Here is a 14,830-nt window from a genome sequence, read left to right as displayed (position 1 = left end):
GACAGTAGGTAAACCCACATATTTGAATTTTATCTCACTATTCTGCAACCCTATTTATTGTTGTCTCACAAAATAAAATAACATTTTTAGTTATATGATTTTCACATAAATGAAAAGGCAAGCTCCTATCCAGGATTCCCTTAGCTATCACAAATATACAAATAAATACGTTTGATTAAAAAAGTAATGTGTTGTCCCCTACCTGTTGTCTGTACTGAGCTTCCTGCAGCGCCTCCTGCTGGGCTTCATGGACTCGGCGAAACAAAGCGAGCTCGGTGGAGCTCACCAATGAATCGGCTCTCCTAAGAAACCCTGGTCTGGAGCGCTGCGTTGGGATTGGCTGCTGCTGTTGCTGGCTGGGCGGGCCATCCTGACCGATTGGCGATTGTGGGAAAGAAAACATCTCCAGCGGTGGATATGCACGATACCGTGGGCTCACAAGCTCCTTGGGTAATGTCTTCCCTGGTTGATTTATATACTCCAAAACCTTCGATGAATGGTTGACATAATCTGGTGTGTTGGGGAAAGGGGGAGGTACTCTGCGATCGATGGTCACCTGATTGATTAGAGTGACAAACAACGACGTTTTCATACATGGTGTAAAAGAGTTGGGTTCTTCAATTTATTCAATTGATCATATTAACTCTCAAACACAGTCCATGAGAAACAACAATATAAATATAAATATAAAAAAATCTAAATTAAAAAAAAGGCTCCAGCTGACCTGGGGGTTGTAGTTCTGGTCAAAGTGGTAAGCCTTTTGAGGGATGGCAGGTTTCTGGTGGTTCTGGTTTCCAACTCCGTGTCCTGGGTAGCCCAGCTCATCGTCCAACATGGGGGCAGACTGTGACCGTGACATGTTGGTCTGCTCCATAGAGCCAGGAAGCTCTTGACGGTCCAAACTGGTCTGCTGCTCAATAGACGAACTGTAGCTGTCCATGGGAATACTTAAAAGAGATCACAGCATCAGAAATAAATAAAACAAGCTTCCCAAATGTGCAAGAAAAGCTTTATTTCACATTGTGAGACACTAAAAAAAACCCACCTGTAGACTTTGTAGGAGCCGATATCAATCTCATCTATGCTCTGCGACTTCTTGAACTTAGATCTCGTCTCTTTCATCATGGGGGACAGGCGGTCGGAGCTTTTACTCATCACCACGGTCACCTTGTTTCCTCCACTGACAGTGAGCTGATCCTTCCTGTTCTGCTCTCCCTTGTTGTTGTGGTACGTCCAGCTGCCGGGCAAAGGCCCGGTGCCTTCCTCCAACCTTGCAGCAAAACACACAAACATAAGCTGCAGGCAATGTTTGCATGGTGGTGATTAATACTACAACATTATCAGTTTTATAACAGGCAGAGCTGCAACCAGTCATGTTGTGGCAAAGGGAGAAAAGCAGAGCGTGAAAAGTATCATTATGAATTGCATATAGCCATTTCATTTCTGCACAGTTGGTTATTCTTATAAATGAAATCAACTTCAAAGGTCTGGAAGCAGGTTAGTGTCTGCAATGTTGAGACAAAGAAGTCAGGAATGTGTAGAACTTTAAAAGTAACTTTATTTTCCTAAATACTATTCAAAAATGTTTAAATATTAAATTGATAATAGATCACTTACAGCACCCATCATTGATATTACAAAGATGTTCAGTTTCGTACAGTTTAGATATTAGTGCTACAATAAGCACAGATAAAATAAGAAATGATTGCTTAAACTGTGGTTATGAGTAAATTAATCTTTTATCTTAAGCAGAAATATCCCCATCACGGCCAGGGAGCCAAACTGTGACCGTTCACTATTACTACAGGGTGCTACTGCCCTATAGCAGAACTGTGCTGGCTGTATGGACATCTGCCGTCTTTTGCAGAACATAATCAAACACTTCAGAGTGACACTATGTCCATGTCCGTGCGCTTTCATTTTATCAGCCACTTTACTGATTCTGAGGAAAACTGCTCATTGAGACCTTTTTTGTAAAACGAGAGGAAGTCTGAACCAGCGTTTTGCTTGGCTCTTATATCCAACTGATGGAAAGCAGCTCACACCGCTTTCGGCAGCTGCCTGCTTTGTAAACCATGTTGGTCAATTATACTTAGTCAAATTCATAATATTGGGGTGAGTCTGGCAATGATGGAGAGGAGAAAATAACTGGGGAACCAGAGACAGCAACCAGTCTTCAGGTTTCTTTCAAAATGATGTACAAACTCTAAATATCAGCTTTTGTCAAACAGCATAATAATAATAATAATGGATTGGTTTTATATAGCGCTTTTCTTGGCATTCAAAGACGCTTTACATTGCACTATTCATTCACTCCATACTTGACGGTGGTAAATGACAAAGGTAGCCAAAGCTGCCCTGGGGCAGACTGACGGAAGCGAGGCTGCCATTTTACACCATCAGCACCTCCCACCACCACCAACCATTCACTCTCACACTGCATTCACACAGGCAGTTCGGCGTTCAGTGTCTTGCCCAAGGACACTTTGGCACGTGGGCAGGCAGAGATGGGAATCAAATCTGCAACCTTCCGATTGGGAAACGACCACTCTACCAACCGAGCCATGCCACCCCTAAGACAGCAGGGGCCTCATTTATTGTGTTTTTCTACTAAAAATGTACGTGAAAAAAAATTTGGATCCGTAAAACCGTGCGTATCTGCACGCACTTTCCTTTATAGATCACAGTCCACCTGGTTCACCTCCTGCCCTCAACACGCCCACTTTCAACCATAAATGGTCAATGCAAAGTGCCTCGTCAATATCTTTGCATCTCATTCAGCCTGTTGATCGCCAGTATTTGACACTAAATCCTGACAGAACAGGTGAAGAAAAGGAATTTTTACGGAGAGCGAAATAGTCATGGAGGAGGTGGAAGTCAGGAAAATGATATTATTTGATGTCAGAGTAGTGGAATCACTATAAAATAAAAACAAGTGATTAGCAGCACGTCGTCACCGCTGTAAATAGTGTGAGAGCCACAGAGAGATCTGTGACTGTAGAGGTGGAGGAGAAGAGTCTGAGGTGGAGGTGGAGGTGAGAGGAGAGTGACATCATGGGGGCAGCACCGGAGCTCACTGCTGGATGCAAAAACAGCCTCATGGTTGTGACGGCCAGCGTGTGCCAGTATCGGAGAGGGAAGGAGACATTTTGGTGGAGACACAGCAGACCGATGCAGTTCAGTTTTATCCGTTTATTAAATGTATGAATTAGATATTTGAACAGGGACGGTGAAAAGGCTCAGTGGACTTTGTGTGGAGGCAGTGGGTGACGAGGTTGTCTGTCTCCAGCACCATGCGTCCCGAGTGCATGGCGGCGCAGCGTCTCACCCTGCAGCTTCACGCATGGCTGTCACTGCGCTATTTATGTGCTTACTCTGAAATTAGACTGATTGTTACACACATTGTCGCAGTTGATATTTAATCAGTTTTTCAGTTCCAGTTCCAGCGCTCTGCATCATTTGAAGATGCAAGTTTGACATATGAACATTGTGATGCAGATTCAGTAGTAATATCTCACTAAATAAACACATCTATACCACTGCAGCTTGGCTGTTTATGATTATGTGGATCTATACGTCTGTTTGAAGATATTAAATGTATGAGTTGAATCTGGCTTCAGTTCTCCACTTCACCATCAGCACCACCAGGTTTCCCGTCTCCAAAATGTGCATGCGAAAGGTTAAAAGTTAGCGTGCCGGTACGCACATTCTCCTGCAAAGTTTATTTTTTTAGATCACAAACTTTGCGTGGGAAGCGGCGCGCGTATCTCTCAGGACCCGTTTTGTGTGCAAGCAACCTTTATATGTGAAGCCCCTGATCAATACATATTAGGAGGAACTTTCTGAACCAATCACACGGATGGAAAAAAAAGTGACACTTCCTATTACAGTGTAAAACCTTTAAAATTCTACTTCGTGGCTATGCCAGCCTGGCAGAGAAGCCATTCAGTGTCACAGGTGAGCTCACAAGAAGCAGCTGAAACTGAGCAAGGGTCATGTTAACAGACACTCTATTCCTCAAGATACGAATCACAACAAAGTGATTTAGTTGTGAGCTTGCAGCACCGTGACATACAGAATAGTTATATTTGTAAGATACTTGTTCAAAAAGATGATACTGCTTTTGTTGTGCTGAGAGAGCAGAAGTAGCTATACTTGAAAAGTCATTCTCAGAACGTATAGCTGCCTTTCATAGGATTGGCAATCATTGCAAAATATGTCAAACATTGTTTGTAGACATCTTTCTTTGTTTTGAATAAATCAAACATTACATTTTATTTTATTTTGTTATTTTCATGATAAATCTCTGAATGCCAGTTCAGTTAAATAAAATAACTAAGCAATATAAGATTTCTGTTGGTGACAGGAGAATGTCAGGGCTATTATAAAGGCTGGTTTGCTTGAACTGAATACTTTTAAAACGTCAGGAATGTCAGGCATCGCATTGAAAATGATGTGGGCCTGCCAGCATTTGGAGTGTAAGCTTTGAAGAGCAGAATTAGTTGTTTTGCCTCCACAAGCAGTTACAGAAAGAAAACGAACTGGAGTTGGACAGGATCAGACAGCAAGCTCGTTTGGATCAAGCATTGGTGCTAGACAATTGAGACAGTGAGTTCGATTTGGAAAGTGAACGGTTTAACCTGTAAGAGTCTCGCAAGTTATGTGAAAAGGAGAAATGAGTTGAGATCATGCTCAGTATATTCTGAGGAGTCTCCATTCGGTGCCTTGATTTAATGAGAGTGAGGCTGAAACATTTTTCTGCCTGTTTGAAGTGAAGCGAGGGGCTTGGTTGACTGTGAGCGCACAATATGTTTGCAGTGTGAACTGAGGGAGTGAGCGCAGGATGGAAGAGCCTCCTGAGGTCAGCTCCTCCATACTATAATATTGTACATTAATACTTTCCCATCGTTTTCTGCAGTAGACACTACAGAGCATGTAAGAGAGGTTAAAGCTGAGTTGTTCAACGCACAAATTAGTTCGTGAGGCATATAGACAGGATTTTAGAGCGTGGGCAAAGGGTAACTGGAATTCGTTTATTATTTGGTGACTCATTGTCGGTTCCTGAGGCTCACAGTTTTGATGACCGGTGTAATTTGATGGTACTGGAACAGAACGGTTCAGTATAAAAAAAAGCACACCCAGACCCAAATCTGTTGTGTGGTTCCAACCACGGAGATTAATGTTAAATGTAGACAGGATGTAGACAGTCGATGACCTACTTAAAATATTGTGCGCTTGATGAGAGAGACGATCGTCACGACCAATCAGCTGACAGCTCTGTTGTAGCTCCTTCTTATGGAGCCTGTACCGATGCGCTCGGAACCTCAACGGAGGGGTTATGAAAAATAATAACCATGAGATGCGGTACTTTCAGCACTATCCACAACTTGTCCGTGGAAACGCACAAAATCCAGTGCATACCTGTACCAGCACATACTGCACAGTGGAAATGAGGCTCTACTTGACAGAAGGTAAGGATGATGACAGAAGCCGCAGCATTAGCTGATGATTACTTATTGACACACAAAGGTGGGGACCACCATGCTCACTTTGAGTAGTCAGGCTTAAAGAAGATGAATGTGCTATTGAGTGACTTGTGAGCTTTTAACAAACACCCGGTAAACGACTCTGGTGGTGATTAAGAGGTGTCGCCCTTTGTCTGGTTACGACAGCAGTCTGACATTTATGTGCGTTTTGAGCCTGTGGTGTTGTATACGGACCACAGTCACTTAACATTTTTCAACTCCCTTTGCTGTCCCAAGCAGAGACTGATGCAATGGTCCTTGTTCCTGCAGGTCTTTTCTTCAGACGTACGACACATTAAAGGTAAATAATATAGTGCCCGATGTCAGTCGGTGTTTGCGTTTTTGAAAATTGACTTTCAGGCCACAAAGTATAGAGACAAGGGCCCCATGAGGCCGTGAGCTTCTGGGTATTTGTGTATTTCATAAATGGTCAAGTAAATATAAAGAGAGATCTCAGCGGTATATCAATTCAAGCTGGAAAAGTTTCATTACATAGGTCAACAACACGAAAATGTTGAATCCTGATTGAAAGTGAAACAGGTTGTGTGAACCCAACTAAAATTTAAGACGACCTATAAAATGTGTTTGTTACCCAACAGTGCAGGGTTTATCGTGGGAAATCCCAAGTTGTTTGTTTACCTTGGGTCCAGGTCCTTGCGGTCAGGGTTTGGGCTGGAGGAAGGCGTCAGGTCGAGCTTGGAGGGAAAAGCGGTCCTGTCTTCCAGTGGGCTGGGAGTTCTAGTCCAGTTCTGCCACGGGTTCTGGGAGGGGTGTCCGGACGATTGCGGGTCATTGTCAGGGGTGGAGCGTTGGTTGCCATGATAGGGAAGTGTCTGTGTGTCCAGCTCCAGAGGAACTCCTACAATTCGCTCTTGCCTCAAAAGGGGGCGGCGGCCATGCGTTGACTGACTGCGAGGTTTGGAGCCCAGTGGCGGGTTTCCCTGACTTCCAGTTGACGACGGAGCATCCATAGGAGACTCTTCAGCATCAAAGCCTGTGTTGTCATAGTGGGGGGCCTCCGCCCAATCAAACGGCTCGCTAAGGGGACGTCGATCCCCTCGCTGCTGCAGGGTGCCCGATGAAGGGGCTTCTCTTTGAGACAGCAAAGGCTTGGAGTCAATGGGCTTGGGAAATGACTGCGCAATTCTACAAAAACAGAACATTTGAAGTACTTGTTATAATGCCATTTTAACAAAGTATTGAGGTAGATTATGTTTTTGACTGCAACATCCAAATATCGTCTCAATCCTCAACCAATACATAGTAAGCAACGATGGATCCAATGCGAGCTGACTTTGACCCCGAACAGATCATGCAGAGCCAACAAAGGGAGACACAGTGAACCAACACGATCAGATTTGGGATGGCTGGACAATGTTGGGTACCCAGAGAAAATCCATTGGAGATCAGGAATGTAAGGTTCACAAACCCAGGTCTTCTTGTCGTGAGGATTGTGCTCACCACTACTTCATCAAGTCGCCCTGACTGTAACATTTCTGAATGTAAATCAAAACATACTACATCCATGTAGAATAGAAAACCCCATCAGCAGTAATGATACTGGATGACCGGGCAGGACAGGACTGAAGCTGAGGGGAGGAGAGCGAGAGAAAGCTCTGCAGCATCTTAACGAGCCTCTCTGACCTTGACAGTGCAAACAGAGAGATGGGAAAGGAGAATAGAGGGAGGAGAGGATGGATGGAGTGCCTGAACAGATGAATGGAATAAAGGATAGATGGGGACGAGGGGAGGAATTGGGGGGGGGTGACAAGATAAATGAAAGTGAGCAATTGTACCTGTTGGTCCAGTGTGTCTGAGGGGCCTGGTCCTTGTTGGGGGCCGGCAGGGCGGGGGTGTGCGGGTGACCATGAGAGAGGGCGTGTGGGTGGGCATTGGCGGGTGGGTTGGAGGAGCCTGAGGAGCCCTGTGAGGGTGAGTAGTCCGAGTAGGTTGCAGAGGAGCCGCTGTGGTTCAGACAGTGCATTTTATCCACCTCCTCATCGGTAGACTCTGGACAGGCACAGACAGCTTTATTTAGTGAAAATGCTCAATTGTCTTCTTTTGCATAGCATGTGGACTCCTGCTGAAGAGCTTTCAAGGTCTATGTGCAAAAAAAACCCCCCAAAAAACCAAGAAGTTTTGGATAAAGTTTTTGGGAGATCCTTGGCCTTGACACGTAAGAGTAAACAAAGTGAGAGCCATCAAAATGAGAAGAAATTATATAAATATTAAAATTATAAAATTAAATAAAGCAGGTTCAGGCCAAAAACATGCATGTGAGGTTAATTGGTGACACTAAATTGCCCCTATATGCGAGTGTGTGTTGTTGTGTTTGTCCTGTAATGGACTGGTGACCTGTCCAGGGTGGAAGGATCGATGCCTACTCTCCCATTTGGATGCTTAAAAAAATTAAATTAAAAATGATACATCGAGGGCAAAATAGAATTTGAAGACAATACTTATCGAAATGAGTCAGTATGGCAAAAAAAACCTCACCCTTTGCGCATATTGCAAAGGGTGCCATCTTATATGTTATAAACACGTTTTCAGGCTAAGCAAACTTTGCATTAAGTAGCTGTTAATGTTAAGAGTAATTTAAAAAACATAGAAACGTCCATGCATGTAAATCAACAGAACTCCAAGTTTACTCTTCAAATTCAGGACTTAATGTGTCTTACACTTTCTTGTTTTGTAAAAATAAAGTAAAAGACAGTCACTTTGATGGAAGTATCTCAGATTCCTTTATTTAATTTCTTAACCCTGATTCCAGCAGTGCTCTCATTACACATCTGGACAACATATAGTCCACCACATTGGCACAAGATATGTCCTGGTTATAAAGCAAACCTTGTAGAAGTAACTACAGTTCATCACAGAACAATTCTTAAGCTGGTGTATGATAAAACAGTAAGATTAGCTTTGATTCCTGTGGATGAAACGGAGGCCTGCCGGGCAAAACAAGTGAACGGGTCAAAGGAAAGCAGCACGCGCCTCACTGGAACCTGCATTCACAGTGAGAGCTTCATTGGCTTCTCTCCCTCTCACTGTCATGTTCTCGAATGAGTCTTGTGTGCCACCATGACTAATTAATGCACACTATTACAACACGCCCCAAAGCTCTTTGCAAAAGACGACATAACTGTGTGCAACCTCGTGTCTACAGCGGGACTGCACCAGGATAGCACACTTCCAGCTCCATGTTACCTTTCTTATCCTTCCCCAGCAGCACCACCTTTGGTTTGTACATCGGTGGCTCCACCAGCGTGGGCCGCATGTCAGAGATACGGATGTCGTTGGGAGAGCCGCCCATTGAGTCCTGAAGAAAAACAAAACAACAGAAACAACAACAACAAACTCACAGTTGGACATCAGGTAGCAGCACAGCAGGAAAGCCTTGGACAGAAGAAAATTGGCAGATGATGAGGAAATACAGTTGGTCTATGAACTGTACGCTAGTCGAAAGAGGAGTGGAACAAAATCAACAGACAAATATAAAAGCAAATCAGATTTTTACTTGGAAAGTGAGATCAGAAAGACAGAGCTTGTGTGATATTGTCTATCATGCTGCCTCAGGATTCATTACAAATGGTAAACATTTACTTATACTTGTCTTTTGTTTACTTTGGTGTGATTGTCTTTCTTGCCCTTGTCTTTTGTCCACAGACTCCAACATAAGCACTTAGTTTATTCATTAGGCTGCATCACTCTGTTTTCTCTCTACCCTTTGTCTTACGGTCTGCATCAATCCAAAATCTGCAGATAGTTTATGTTTTTTTCCTCTTCCAGGATTTATTGTTGGTATGTCTAGTTAATAAAAGACTTGGAGAGAAGTACTTCCAGTTTTCTATTATACTGGATTGAGAAAAGAATAAATCAAAAAAATGTTAGATACCTACATACTGGGAAAACATTTAGGATTCCTGCAGGAAACATTCTAGTTCTTGCCAATTATTCAAAAGAGACAATAGAAGGCACACATCCTTCCTTTGTCTGAAGGGCGACTGTCAAGTTTTCAATGTCTTTGTTTTGAGTCATGAACTATATGGAATGCTCTGTGTTTTGGTTGTGTTGTTTAAAATTACATAGAGCAAACACATCCCCTAAATGAGCCACTCAAGACAATGCTTGCTGAGCAGTAGCATCCACGAGATGGTTACGAACCAAACCATCGACATCGCTTCAAACTTTGTAGGTGAAGCTACAAATTGTGGACAGACAAGAGATGTGAGAGCAACACAAAGTTGCAGGATTTTTTTCTTCCTTTTTTTGGGATGTAGTGAAGATTTGAATATATACACATTTATATCTCCTTATTTAATTACCATTTTAACGAACATACAAACAGAAATCATGTCAGTAGATTAGTAGTTAAAGATATGCCTGTATTTTTTATAACCTTATTGCAGAAGAACTGAATATGCCAGGAACAAACAACAAATCAGACGTGCTCCAAGCATGTTTTTTTTTATTTATTTGTTTCATAATGTAGAGATGAGTGTTGTGAATAACACGTGATAATATAATGCATTACTGTACTTTGTTCCTATGATGGAATTGGTGCAGGAATTATGAATACTGAAGTTTTCTTATGCTGTTGACTCTTTTTCAACAACAGGTAGATGCAGGTTTAGATATGTAATTCAGCTACAAGTTTTCTGCCTGTGAGTTAGAATTGTATTTTTTTTTCTCCATGGTAGCCGTTTTGAATTTGTGTCTCGTGAACTGAGCGTCATCTTTTTCTCAGACTCGTCTGCTGCTGTAGGTTGTTTATCTCAATTGTTTTCCTGCTGCATTTTTCATTCTCATTCCTTCATCGAGCGGTTTCTTTCAAGAAGAAGAGGAGTTCTGCGTATTTGTTGACACTTACATCACCATGAAATACAGTGGCGTGCTTGTACTTTTAAGTATTTTGGCAACTGATTTGCTCAATCTGACCAAAATAATGTAACACCAATGATCCTCAAACACTACACATCATTAATATAATAATTTAGGGAAACAATTAAAAGTAACAAACAAGTAACTTTTACAAAAGACTCGTTATTTGTATTCCTTAGTAACAAGTAAAGTAATACCACTACATTTAAATGAGTAACTAGTAATTGTAATCATTTCTACATGTTCGGTCAACCCTGGGGGGCGAAGTGAAGCAGTGAGACATGCCACACAAGTCTGTGTTCACCGAGACGCCTCATTCAAATGAACATGTCATGTGAATACAGCCTGATGATTGAATCATGGAAATGTTAAAAACATGCAGGAATGCGGCCTCCAAGGAGCAGGAGTCATCACTTCTGTCCCGTGAGGCGTTTCGGCTTCATGGATGATGTCTATAGTCTGAAGTCTGGAGTCCTCACTACCGTTTATAGTCACTCAAGCCTCACGTGTCACACCTGATAACAAAATGATTCAATTCAGCGGTGATTCCAACCATATTCACTTCAACCTTAACATGAAAACATTCACAGCTCACCAGGTAGGTAAAAAAACTCACCCAAAGCATGAACTTGAATTAAAAAAAGCCACAAATAAAACCTCTAACTGTCCCTGAAGCTGTGACAAGAATCCATTAAAAAAATTACTTTTCCACAAATCTGTTTGTTTCACTTATTTGAATATGGAGCGTGGGCACACACTGTGACAAACCTCAGAGCTCTCTGTCAAGTCTTCTTTGTCCTTCCTCTTGGGAATGTCGATACCAGAGTTATGCATTGATCCCTGATCCATTAACTGAGCCTGAGAGAATTCCTGCATTTCTCTGTCTGTCACCTGGAAAACAAGTTTGTTTTCTGCAGTCAGGCGCTGGTATTTGCATCGAGAGAGCAAACACAAAGATGAAGAGATCATTTGATAGTCTCAGCTCTATGTCTTTTATTGCAATGATTAAAGACCGCACAGCTAGAGACACTATTGAATTTAATAACATCCTTGAACATCTGTGAATATGATTGATGTCGGAGGTTTGCTAGTTTTCACTTGTATATTAAAAGGCATTAAAGAGACTACAACACATTTATAATGAGATGAAAGTCACTTTGAGTGACGTTGAGTATAGAGGGCCTTATACTTATTAAATGACAGTCATGTTAACTCTATAATAATCATCTCACACGGCGTGCCTGGCTGTTTCATTTTCTTGTCACTTGAATCCAAGACCAGCAGAGTGTCTGAGTTCTGGCTTTCAAATGAAGCTTTGAATACGTGTGTGTTGGTTATCAAAAAAAACCAAACAAACCAAAAAAAAAAACATCAACATTTAAGCATACATTGTAAATCATGTTTGTACCACCTGTACATGTGTTTCCTACCTCTTTGGGAGGGAGTGGCCACGGTGGTTCATACGCATCTTTGCTGAGGTGCGTATGCTCCATGTTGGTTCCCGCTGAGGTGGCGGTGCCGGTGCTCAGCTGGTGCTGGTGCTGGTGCTGGTGTTGGTGCTGGTGCTGGTGCTGGTGCATGTGTCCAGCATGTACGCTTTTCCCCACGAGACTTTGCACAGACTTGACCATGTTCTTAAGGTCCTCAGGGTAGGGAGTTGGGTAGCGCTTTAAGTTGATCTCCACCTACGAGTAGAGGTGAAAAAGGGCAGAAATTACCATCAAAATTAAATATCATCATAGCAGCACTGACTGCTGACTGGATTGTTTAATACAAGGCTGTTTTAATAAAGAGGTGGATGAGGGTTTCCTGGATAATGCCCCTGGATTCTGCTACAGAAGAATGATATGAGACCATATACAGAGTGCTACTCATGAGGTGTAAATTACATTTTCTGTGAAGAAACTGTTGTGAGGCGTATTGTATTAATGACTTTATGGCTTTAGAATGACTGTTTTATGTTTTATGGCCTCATTTGATGTAAAATCATTACAATGTGGAGAACGCATATTTTACATTATCATTAATAATAGAAGGTATAAGAATCAGATTGAGAATATAACTGTAAAGTTATAGTGTGTTTATAGACACTTCATTATTGCACATAGAAATACATATATCTAATTATACTGAAGATGAAAATTGATATAACTTCATTAGACCCAGTTCAATGTGGTAGCTATTTCCTCAAATGTAGCATATTCACACAACTTGTGTGTTTCTGTGAATGATAAGTTATTATCATTACAATTATTGTACATATTATGTAGCCTTAAATGTTTGACGTTAGTCTCAGTTTGAAGCTCCAGCAGTCAGAGAGTAAATATCAATTTCCTGACATTAGCCTCTTGCACATTTGGCACGAGGGAAGGAAATAAAAGAAAGACAGAGCCAACCTTGACCTTCCCAGAGTTGTCTTCGTCTTCTTTCTTGTCCTCAAAGTCAAAGGCCACCGTCATCCTCTGCTGTCTCTGCTCCTCCCACAGAGTAGGATTAAAGCTGTCACTGTCCGACTGGTAATCTGCACACACGCATGCGCCTCGATAATCAACCATCAAATCTTAACACTTTGAATATGTCACAAACTCACACCAAATAGTACACACATATAGTCACAATCAAACACTTTTTGTTGTCTTTTGCATAATTGCATAGTAAACAGACCTCTACTTCCTGGTTGATTTTCATTTTCATTAAAGGCTAAATGAGCTCACCCCATGCGTTCATGTAATTAGTACCTCAAACAGCAGTCCTGCTGAATAATCAGAATCAAGGTATTTTTCAATTCAGAGTTCATAAAATGCTATTCAACTGGCAGTCATCGATTGCATCGGTAGTTATCAACTTTCCCCCCGAAAAGTTCCCACATTGTCTCTAAAAAAGGCAGCCATGTTCGATCTCTGTGAAGCCAAATGTGCCCCAGACCTCAGGCTGGAAACTACAATCTAGGTACATACATACATACATATAATGATCATAACATTTAAGTTTTACTCAACTAATAAGAGACATTGGGTAATCTTTTTGAAATGTCCCAAACCCATCTTTGCACATATTGCAATACACAGACAAACAATTTATACCCTCATCGTGCCGCGGTTGCTGAGGAAACATGTAGTTGGTCAAAACCTTCTGTTTGGTCTCAGGGTGGGCTTCTGTCTGCAATGGGATCAGAGCCTTGGACTGCAAAAGGAGATGCACACAAACATTCTGTATTAGCATTCTTATGGATGGTATTTATCCCTTGATTGCTAATGTTAATCAAATTCTATTTTTAGTTAAAAACAAAAATGACTGAATGTTTTATTTATTGGAATCTCACTGATGACAGAAAAGCATGCCTTGAATCTGAAACTGTAGAATGTTCATTTTAATCATTTGCAAAGAGTAAGCCAATAACCTTTACTAACTTTACTTATGAAACTTTATTTTTGTTTTACGTGTTTCTTTTGAAGGTCCTGCATAAATTTATGAGGATCATATCTACTGAAATAATGATTATTTCATTATATTTGTTTAGACACAGCAATTTAAATACACTGAGATAGATTTTAAAATTCTTTCAGACAAAGATCATTTGGTTGATATAGCAACCTATCAGAATTAATGGGATGAATGAATCATAGATAGAATTGTGATCTACAACGCAGACGTTTGGGTGTCTATTTTATATGTAAATACAACACAACTGCCATTTCACAAATTGCATTTGAATTTTAAACATGCTTCTTTTTACTAGCAGGCAAATAAGAACGAGCCATTTGAGAACACAAAGCTTTTATTAAACTTTAAATGATCTAAATGAGCATTTCTTGATCAAAGTGTGGCTGAGAACAAAGTTATATAATGATTGATTCAGTGACTTTAAACATAGTCCATTAAGCGCACTCATGCTAAGGTTCTAGATTAAGATTATCTGCTATAGGATTATGCCTGTAGTGATGAATAAGCAACCGATACTTCAATAAAACTACAAGATAAACTGGTCTCAGCTCTAAACATTTTAACATTGTATTTTGACTGGTGCATTGATATCTGAGCTTTTTTCTGCGTGGCTTCTGGGTGTTTCACATTTCTCCATGATGTAATTGAGATGTGTAAGGGTTTATATTTAGTTCATGGCACATGTCATGTTTTATGTTTTGACACCACAGATTCAAGTTTGTATTCATGTCGTCTTTCTCTTCACTCATCTTCAGTTTGTTTTTCCATGCTTAATGTTTCTCACCAAAATGTTCACCTTGTTTCTACCCGAGTCTTGTCAAGCCCTCCCCCCAGAGGGTTTAAAAGGTTTCAGTCTGTCTGTGCCTTATTTGTTGGTTCGTCTGTTTATCTTTAATCAATGTCCTTGTCTACAGTCTCATTACCAGTTGAACTCTCAATTTAGTCCTTGTTCTGGTTCTGCTTCCTGCATCATCTACGGTATG

The 14,830-nt window shown here is 41.2% G+C and overlaps 1 protein-coding gene across 1 annotated transcript in view; it reads right to left on the bottom strand.

Moving 5' to 3' along the window:
- Positions 1–14,830, bottom strand: part of lrrc7 (leucine rich repeat containing 7) — a gene marked incomplete at both ends in the record, with an annotated part of 55,735 nt that overhangs the window by 15,089 nt on the left and 25,816 nt on the right. Inside the window, 10 exons of the mRNA XM_080506777.1 lie at positions 203–556; positions 725–947; positions 1,046–1,270; positions 6,165–6,671; positions 7,322–7,535; positions 8,730–8,841; positions 11,172–11,294; positions 11,834–12,088; positions 12,800–12,924; positions 13,487–13,586. Coding sequence (XP_080362903.1) covers positions 203–556; positions 725–947; positions 1,046–1,270; positions 6,165–6,671; positions 7,322–7,535; positions 8,730–8,841; positions 11,172–11,294; positions 11,834–12,088; positions 12,800–12,924; positions 13,487–13,586 — 2,238 coding nt within the window. The remainder of the gene's footprint in view (positions 1–202; positions 557–724; positions 948–1,045; positions 1,271–6,164; positions 6,672–7,321; positions 7,536–8,729; positions 8,842–11,171; positions 11,295–11,833; positions 12,089–12,799; positions 12,925–13,486; positions 13,587–14,830) is intronic.

The sequence above is a fragment of the Blennius ocellaris genome, assembly GCF_963422515.1.
Source record: "Blennius ocellaris genome assembly, chromosome: 12".
NCBI classification, from domain to species: Eukaryota; Metazoa; Chordata; class Actinopteri; order Blenniiformes; family Blenniidae; genus Blennius; species Blennius ocellaris.
The sequence above is the reverse complement of the archived record's forward strand: the minus strand, read 5'-3'. Positions and strand labels throughout refer to the sequence as shown.